Source organism: Taurulus bubalis, assembly GCF_910589615.1.
Source record: "Taurulus bubalis genome assembly, chromosome: 12".
NCBI lineage: Eukaryota > Metazoa > Chordata > Actinopteri > Perciformes > Cottidae > Taurulus > Taurulus bubalis.
This window is the reverse complement of record NC_136600.1, coordinates 26,566,125-26,575,956: the sequence shown is the minus strand read 5'-3', so window position 1 is coordinate 26,575,956 and position 9,832 is coordinate 26,566,125. Positions and strand designations below refer to the sequence as shown.

Sequence of the window (9,832 nt, the reverse complement as noted above, 5' to 3'; positions counted from 1 at the left end):
GAGGAGGAGGAGAAGGAGGAGGGGAGGAGGGAGGAGGAGGGGAGGAAGGAGGAGGAGGTGGAGGAGGAAGAGGAAGAGGAGGAGGAGGAGGAGGAGCATGAAAGTCTTCCAGGCCGTATTATTTTCCTCCTCCAGCTGCTCAGCAGTCTCAATCTCTAGTTTCAAGTCTTCTTCTATACAGCATGAAGTTCATTAGAGTCAACATGAACGTTCTCATGGTGGAACGTCATGAACGTGAAGGTTCTCCTGGTTGCTGGTCACACCTGTCCATGTTCCTCAGAAACGCTCTCTGAAGCTTTCCTGAAGTCCTTTAAGGGGATTCGTTCCATCAGCCTGTGTGACGCTCTACCTGCTCAGAGTCCTCAGGGGGCCTCGTGCTGCAGGAGAGACGGGCCTCAACCAACACGTTCTGCACGTTCTGCACACCGGTTCCTGACAGAAGTGGACTCGGCGTGACCGATGTATTGGAGGCGGCAGAAGAAAGAAAGTGGAGTTGACGCTCGTGACCTCTGGGACTCCAGCACTCAGTTATGGGGTCAGATCCCACTAAGTAAACCTCCTACCTACCTACCTACCTACCTACCTACCTTCCTTCCTACCTACCTTCCTTCCTACCTACCTACCTACCTACCTACCTACCTACCTTCCTTCCTTCCTACCTATTTTTTTTCGGAAACAATCGTAATTTCTAAGTCGTCATTTATTTTAAATGTAAAGGAAATAACAGAATAATGAATTGTCTTCTTTAAAAATTGACAAAAAAATGTTTTTTTGCTTGGCAACCAAAACACTAGAGATAATTGGGCAACTAAATTGCTTAAATTGCTCTTCAAACGCGTTGCTTCCTTTTCATTGCTTCCTTTTCCAATCGTTACCTTTATACCTGCAGCTCCCACAGCTGGTCGCCTGTTTAAAACCTGTTAACGTTCTGCCGTCCCGTGGGCGTCCGTTACTGGACATTCTATTGTTCACTGTGCCTCTACTTGTAGTTCGGTACGAGTTCGGTATGAGTGCCATATGTTTCTGGAAACCTACGATTCTTGTGATTCCAGCTGTGTAACCCGTTTCAAGATCAGACCACCACAGCAGCTACAATCAATACTTTTGTCAGACAACAACAAACAAACAAACGATAGCAAAATCCAGGCAACTCACCGATGACGCCTCATATTGATCCATAAATCCATAATATTCCAACAAAAATGGTTGTTTCGTCGTAAAGGTCCAATCAAATTAAATCCCATAAAAGATTTAGTCCAAAACACGTGATTACATCCATAAATATCCACCAACTGAAGCGTTGCATCATTTCATATCAGCTGGAAGATATGAAAGAAAAACGTTTTGTATTTAGAAGAAAAGCATGTTTGCATGGGAGCACAGCTACAAACCCGGCACCAAAATGTCCACCGAAATCTAACGTTTCCAATGAAACCCCACCAATAGGAGCTTCAAGTCCTGACTGACAGGCTACATTACCCAACCAGAAGCTACGTTGAAGTTCAGACTCAGCCTCTATTTTCTTACGTGGCTCAAGCCTGTCACGTCGTACAGCTCAGATGACAGGCGTTTCGGACAGCCAATGAAATTGCCTAAAGAAGGAATACCAGGAAGTGGCAGTGGAGATGATCCCAACAGGCTTCAACTTCACCAGAACAGACAGCTGCTCACTGAGCCTCAGTTTGTCATTGAATTAGCATAAAAATGCATTTATGCTTCATTTTCTCTGTGTCAGCAATACTGGTAGTATATATGAATAGTACCTCTATAAGTCTGCAAGACTATAAGCCTTTTAAATAGGTATATATAATATATATCATGCATATTTTCAATCTCAAAATGGAAAAACGCCTAGACATTTCATTAGAAAAACATGTAAAATATTCATTTTCTGTGATATTATTATCTGCTTTTTACTTAGACTAGAAAAGGCTTCAGGCTATGGTCCCATTGTGTTTTCCAGTCCATAAGTCCCATTTATAGTCATCTACAGGCATCTATTTACAAAGAAATGTTCAGGCGGAAATAAAAACCTTATACTTTAGTGTGTTCAAACTCATATAACTCAGTGTCAGCAGCACTTAAAGTGATTCTGACTATTGAGGGAAAAAAGCTTCAGAGTGTTACCTTTCAAAAGAGACCCAGACCATGCATTTACTCCACATGGTTCAAGTACAGCTTCCTGTTTACTTTGGGTTTACCTGGATAGGCGTTTTAGGCACATCTTACAGGAATGTTAAGAGGCTTTAAAGTCTGTCTGCAGCTTCATGAAGTCATGTGTTTGTGTGTTTGTGTGTTTCTGTGCTTGTGATTCTTTAACGCGTTTCTGAGACTTTATGGATTCTTTTTTAATACGAATACAATAAAAATAAAAACCTCTCAGCGATGTATTAACAACAACGGAGGTCAAAGGTCAACAGTCTGGCCAGCTGGAAACAATACAGAGTATTGTTGTGTCTCATTGTGTATATATATATATATATATATATATATATATATATATATATATGTATATATATATATATATATATATATATATATATATATATATATGTATATATATACATATATATATATACATATATATGTATATATATATATATATATATATATATATATATATATATATATATATATATATATATATATATATATATACACACATGTAATAATTAAAACACACATAATTGTGTATAAATACATTTAGAAATAAATAGATTTTGCTCTTTAAAAAGTTAATGCAAACAAAGAACTATAAAACACTCTCTCCCCCTCTCCCTCCCTCTCTCTCTCTTCATCTCTCTCTGTCTCTCCCCCTCTCCCTCACTCTCTCTCTCTCCCTCTCTCTCTCTCTCATCCCTCTCTCTCCCTCTCTCTCTCACCCCTCTCTCTCCCCCTCTCCCTCCCTCACTCTCTCTCTCTCTCTCTCTCTCTCTCTCTCTCATAGCTGAATCAGCATGTGGGCGGGTCTTTCGGCCCTGTCACTCAGCTTGCTCTGTGATTGGTCCCCGCTCTGCGGTGGGCGGGGCCTCATGGAGGTGTGAGGTCTGCGGAGCCTCTGAGCCTCCAGAGCGCTGCTTCCTCCGCGGGAGAAACGTCACCAAGTCTCTTCTGCTCCGACATTTACTTTATGACATCAGAGCCGCCGGAGGAGAACAGACTATGGTTTATTATGTTGTATGAATAACTGGACATCTGCTTCATGCCGGCTGTGTTCTCTGCGCGGGATGGAGCCAACGTCCTCCTCCTCAGATAATTACTGATAGCAGTAACAACTCCTGCGCGCTCCTGCGGCAGGGAACTTCCTGCTGGGTACTTTGTTTTACGCGTGACCCTTTGAAGGAGAACCTCTTGGAGACAGAGAACCTCTTGGAGACGGAGAACCTCTTGGAGACGGAGAACCTCTTGGAGACGGAGAACCTCTTGGAGACAGAGAACCTCTTGGAGACGGAGAACCTCTGAGAGACAGAGAACTTCTTGGAGACAGAGAGCGTCTTGGAGACGGAGAACCTCTTGATGGGACCATGAGCCGCGCGGCCCCCGGACCGGCTCCCCTGCGCCCCCGCCTCCTGCTCCTCCTGCCCCCGCTGCTGCTCCTCTTCTCCCCGGTGAGTCTGTCCGCTCCTCCGGCGCGTTACTACGGACGAGTCGCCGAGAACTCCCCGGCCGGGACGCCGGTGGACGGGGTGCTGCTCCCGGGCTGCCCCGGCGCGGACCTCACCGCCAGCCTGACGGGGGATTACGCATCGGACTTCCGGCTCGTCCACCAGCAGCACCGGGACCGGGACCACCGGGGCCATGTGGGTCTGGTCTCCGCCAGAGCGCTGGACCGGGAGTTCATCGCGATGTACGAGCTGACGGTGGCGCTGCCGCCGCGGTGTCTGCGCGGCGCGGCCGCCGTGCAGGTGGAGGTGTCGGACCGCAACGACAACGCGCCCCGGTTCACCGGCGGGAACCAGACAGTGTCCGCGGACGAGCGCACGCCGCGCGGCCGCGAGCTGGCGCGTTTCCGCGCGAAGGACGGCGACGCGGAGCAGAACGGACGCGTCACGTTCTACGCGTCCCCGGAGTCCCACCTGCTGCGCGTGGCCCCGCAGACTGGGCAGGTGAGGCTGGTCGGGTCCCTCCTGGGTCTCGACCGGGTGACCCTGCGGCTCTACGTGCGCGACGGCGGGGCCGCGCAGGTGCGCGTCGGGGAGCCGGTGTTCCTGCGCGTGGACGTGCGCCGCTCCGGCAGCGCGCGGCGGCGGAGACCCCGCGCGCTGCCCCGGGAGCGGACCTACGCCGTGACCGTGCCGGACCACGTCCGGGTCGGGGACCTGCTGTTCACGGTGCCGGACCGGAGGTTCGAGCAGCGGTGGTTCGAGGTGATCTCCGAGGGGGACTCGCCGGTCCGGATCGAGCGCGACTCGGGGCGCCTGTACCTGGCGCGCGGCCTCCCGGAGCCCGCAGAGGTCCTGGTGAAGGTCCACGACCCGCGAGGTAAGAAGAGCTGGTCCGGGTTTACTGCTGGTCCTGGTTTAGTGTGGCTGGTGATTATACTGGTGTCTGGTGGCTATACTGGTGACTATACTGGTGTCTGGTGGCTATACTGGTGACTATACTGGTGGCTATACTGGTGGCTGGTGGCTATACTGGTGACTATACTGGTGACTCTACTGGTGGCTATACTGGTGACTATACTGGTGACTATACTGGTGACTATACTGGTGACTATACTGGTGGCTGGTGGCTATACTGGTGGCTATACTGGTGACTATACTGGTGACTATACTGGTGACTATACTGGTGGCTGGTGGCTATACTGGTGATTATACTGGTGATTATACTGGTGACTATACTGGTGACTATACTGGTGACTATACTGGTGGCTATACTGGTGACTATACTGGTGGCTATACTGGTGACTATACTGGTGACTATACTGGTGACTATACTGGTGGCTGGTGGCTATACTGGTGACTATACTGGTGGCTATACTGGTGGCTGGTGGCTATACTGGTGACTATACTGGTGGCTATACTGGTGGCTGGTGGCTATACTGGTGACTGGTGGCTATACTGGTGTCTATACTGGTGGCTATACTGGTGACTTTACTGGTGACTATACTGGTGACTATACTGGTAGCTATACTGGTGGCTATACTGGTGACTATACTGGTGACTGGCGGCTATACTGGTGGCTATACTGGTGACTATGCTGGTATATACACAGAAAATATATACAGAAAACATGAATTACACACATTGACATGACACATTGAAACACAACAAATTTACATACATGGGTACAGATAGTCGAGAGCACATTGTCCACCACTCCGCCTATCTCCGGTTTAGCATCAAAGTCGATTGATGGACAAAGGACTTTTTTAGTCTAACCTTCTTGAAAAGTGGTACCTCGTATCTCCTTCCTGAGGGCTATACTGGTGGCTATACTGGTGGCTATACTGGTGGCTATACTGGTGGCTATACTGGTGGCTATACTGGTGACTATACTGGTGGCTATACTGAAGGCTATACTGGTGACTATACTGGTGGCTATACTGAAGGCTATACTGGTGACTATACTGGTGACTATACTGGTGGCTATACTGAAGGCTATACTGGTGACTATACTGGTGACTATACTGGTGGCTATACTGAAGGCTATACTGAAGGCTATACTGAAGGCTTTAAACTGGGAGGTTACAAGTGCTAGGGTCAAATAGCAGTAACTGTGTGTGTGTGTGTGTGTGTGTGTGTGTGTGTGTGTGTGTGTGTGTGTGTGTGTGTGTGTGTGTGCGTGTGTGTGTGTGTGTGTGTGTGTGTGTGGGCTCGTTTCCAGCCGAGTTTGAATGGACCTCGACCCTCACCGGCTACTTTCCACTCTTTCATTCATTCCTGACATCACACCAAGTGTGTGTGTGTGTGTCTCTCACACACACTCAACTCAACTCAACACACACACATTGAGTGAGTGAGTGTCACTGCAGCAGTTTGACAGTCAGGATGAACAACGTCCAGATGACCCCCCCCCCCCCCTTGGAGTAAATGTTCAGCTAACAGCCCCTCCCCCCTCACATCTGGAGGGCGGCTCAGTGGGATCCGATCTGCATCCACTCTGTTTATTTGCAGAAGTTAGTTGTGTTTGCTCACCTGGAGCTGTGTGTGCGTGTGTGTGTGTGTGTGTGTGTGTGTGTGTGTGTGTGTGTGTGGCTCCGGATGAACGCCGGCCTCTGATTGGTCGATCGGGGTCTGAACCCGAGACGGTTTCAGGTCTTCTGCTGCTCACTTTCATTGAGCCTCATCCTCAAAACGCTCCTCTTGTGTTGATATTCATATAAATAATATGAATAAAGCGCGAGCTCGCGCTGCTAGGTCGCGCTGCTAGCTCGCGTTGCCAGCTCTTGCTGCTAGCTCGCGCTGCTAGCTCGCGCTGCTAGCTCGCGCTGCTAGCTCGCGCTGCTAGCTCGCACTGCTAGCTCGCGCTGTCTCTCTGTTTGTCCTTGTTCTCTGTGGTGGAGGTGTTGCAGGCTAATCCACCTGGACGTTATGGACATTGTAGCTTCTGTTGTCCTTTCTGCTGCTACATCAGTAGCTAGCTCGCGCTGCACTGTTGAGGTGGTGGGAGAGGCTAGCTCGCGAGCTAGCGTTGACCTGTAGCGCTGACCTGTTTTCCATCGCTCCTCCTCGGGTGAGCGTGGTTGCATCGTCGGTGGGTACATTTTGTCCACAAATTAGCCGCAATGATATTTAAGACGGGTCAACGTTGAGAAAAAATAAATGTAGCGGTTTATAACCCAAATTTTTCGGTGTATATAATAAAAAAACAACGCCATGGACTCATTAACACAACTCCTGCAGATGTAAAAACACAAAGTAGTTCACTCACCACATGCTGTTCACTTGAGAGCTTTTCATAGAAACTCTTTCAACGAGTCCGTCAATTTGTTTTTTAACGCTTTAGAAACAGGAAGTCGAGTAAATATGTATCAGCCAATCAAATAGTCCCCTCTGTTTCTCTGCAACTGGTCCCTGTTCTTAAAGGTAATCCAGACGGTTATGGGTTTACAGACATCATCGCCTGGTCTCGTCTCTCAGGAGGGAAAGAACCAACGAGCTGCAGCGCCTCAGCGCCGCGTGTTCGGAACAAGAACAACAAGAACCGACGTCGTCCCATCGGCGGGAAAGAACCCTGCGAGTTAAACTTTCATGCAGATGCAATAAATATTTCAAGCTCGTCAGCGTAGCAGCGCCGCGTGTCGGATCCGGTCAGCCTTCGTCTTCGTCTTCGTCAGCGGATCACAGCCCGACGAGGGATTTGATCAACGCAAAGCGAACTAATCACGCGGCAACACAATAAAAAGTGTGTGAGCGCGCCTTTAAAAAGCAAAGCGACTCCGACCTGTGAGAACGTTTTATGCTTTAGTCCCGTTCGCCGTAATGATGTTTTATTATGCGCATATTCAAATGAGGATGAAATGTTCCTGTTGGGCTGAAGTGAATTCAGCAAACTGCCCCTCATTAAACCTGCTTATTGTTGTGACACACACACACACACACACACACACACACACACACACACACACACACACACACACACACACACACACACACACACACACACACACACACAGGGTTTTCCCCTCCTGTTTATTCTACTGTCTTTATTTCTGGATGCAGCCCCGAGGCCTGAAGCAACCTGCCATCGCACCACAGCTCTGTGTGTGTGTGTGTGTGTGTGTGTGTGTGTGTGTGTGTGTGTGTGTGTGTGTGTGTGTGTGTGTGTCACCTCGGGACTGCAGAGCGCAGAATATCTGTGGGACAGAATGACACACCATAGCATGTTTGTGTATCTGTGTGTGTGTGTGTGTGTGTGTGTGTGTGTGTGTGTGTGTGTGTGTGGGACAATAAACACTACAGGACTGCGTGTCCTGGAGGCTGCTGAGCGTCACAGTGATTGTGTGTTTGTCAGTGTTGCATGTCCATTGATCACAGCAGTGTGTGTGTGTGTGTGTGTGCGTGTGTGTGTGTGTGTGTGTGTGTGTGTGTGTGTGATGCATTATTGTGACCATTCCCTGAAGCTCCCCCAGAATGACCTTTTAGAACAAACAAAGCCGCAGCACACAAACATAAATAATGTTCCATAATTCATCACACAAACACTGCAGCTCGTTAAAAACATGTTTTTTATGCAAATGACCCGCTGGTGAAACACGAGCTTAAAGGAACAGTGCATGGACGAGCAGCCAGCTAGCTTAGCTTAGCACAAAGACGTCCGTCATCTCGGCTGTCAGTTTGTACTATTAAAGTAAAATAAACGTATTATATAAAGATGACGTTCTCACCGTCATTCAATTATTTGTTATTGGTTTCTTAACACAATAACAGGCTTCCAGCCTTTATGCTAAGCTAGCTCTGTGCTTGAAACATATCTTTACATCTAATAATGGAGTTGGATCCATAAACCCTTCGGCCTCGTGTTCCTGTATCTGATGAACTAATAGCTTATTGACAGCCAATCAGAGGCCTCGGGCGAAACCTCACAAGTAGGACAAGGTCAGCGGCTCAGAGGCACGCAGGCGGAGCTGTGAGGTTCATGTTCAGTGTTTACGTTGGTTGTTGGTTCTGACCCCGAACACACCGCAGCTTTTCAAAGACGCTCTTCCACTGCAGAGCGTCTTTAAATCTGGAGAAAGCCTCAAAAGCTCCTGAGCTAACAGCTCCTATCTGTGGAGCGGTTTCAGGCAGAGTCACGCTAGCTTTCCCCCCCGCTGCCAGTCTTTATGCTAAGCTAGGATAACCCCGTCCTCAGGTTTCTCTCTCGGAGAGAAAGCAAATAAATGTGTTTCCCAAAACTATTGTTTTCATTGTGAACGTGCTTTATGGCTGCAGCGAGACTAAGGGTTGTTTTATTATATGTATATATTATAAATATATCATATATATATATATATATATATATATATATATATATATATATATATATATATATATATATATATTTTATGATATTAAACAAGTCCTGAGCAGCATGACGTTTATATGTCATGAGAGGTCATGGTGGGTTCAGGTTCACCTCGAAATGTTCACCCAAACTTCAAAAGTCTGTGAAAGAAAATCCTAACATGGATGACATCAATAATAAAATGATCCAAACTCAAACCTCAGTGAAATATGAACGTTTCTACTGTTATTTATTGTTTTATGTTTTTTATTCCCTCTGCAGTAAAAAAAAAAAATATATATATAATACTATAAAAATACTATAAAATATCACTATGTGTAACAGTATCTCTGATAAGTTTGACTTAGTTTAAGTGAAGTTAAATACTTCTAGTAATTAGTTTAGTGCAGATTTCGTGAACCGTAGGTTTAGGTCCGCTGAGAGCCAAAAGGGCCTAACTTTATTCCTGGACCTTGAACGCCTCTGGTTCCACACCAACACATCTCTTCACTCAGTATGATGAAGAGCAGGCGGCTTGATGATGAAGAGGAGGAGGCTCGATACTCATGTGTCTCCTGAGAGGAAGAGGCTGAAGACGATGATGACGTCTCTCTCTCTCTCTTCATAAACAACATGACGTCCAATCAGCGACGAGGAAACCTCAGCTGTGTTTGTTAACATGCATGTGAGAGATGTTGCACAGCTGTTTACTGCATGTTCACACACACACACACACACACACACACACACACACACACACACTCCCTCAGGGCTGTTGCTCATCATGGTGTGTGTTCATGTGTGTGACGTCTCCTCACTAATTGTCTCATCACTCTGCTGCTCTCTTACAGTGAGACGCTTCTCTAACACTTTAGTTAGTTTAGTTTAGTTAGTTTAGTTTAGT

At 47.2% G+C, this 9,832-nt stretch overlaps 1 protein-coding gene across 1 annotated transcript in view; it reads left to right on the top strand.

Annotated features, from left to right (window-relative positions):
- Nucleotides 1-3,524: 3,524 nt before the first annotated feature.
- The window catches only part of LOC306744712 (neural-cadherin), a gene marked incomplete at both ends in the record, with an annotated part of 89,577 nt that continues 83,269 nt past the window's right edge, over nucleotides 3,525-9,832 (top strand). Inside the window, one exon of the mRNA XM_079227394.1 lies at nucleotides 3,525-4,482. Coding sequence (XP_079083520.1) covers nucleotides 3,525-4,482 — 958 coding nt within the window. The remainder of the gene's footprint in view (nucleotides 4,483-9,832) is intronic.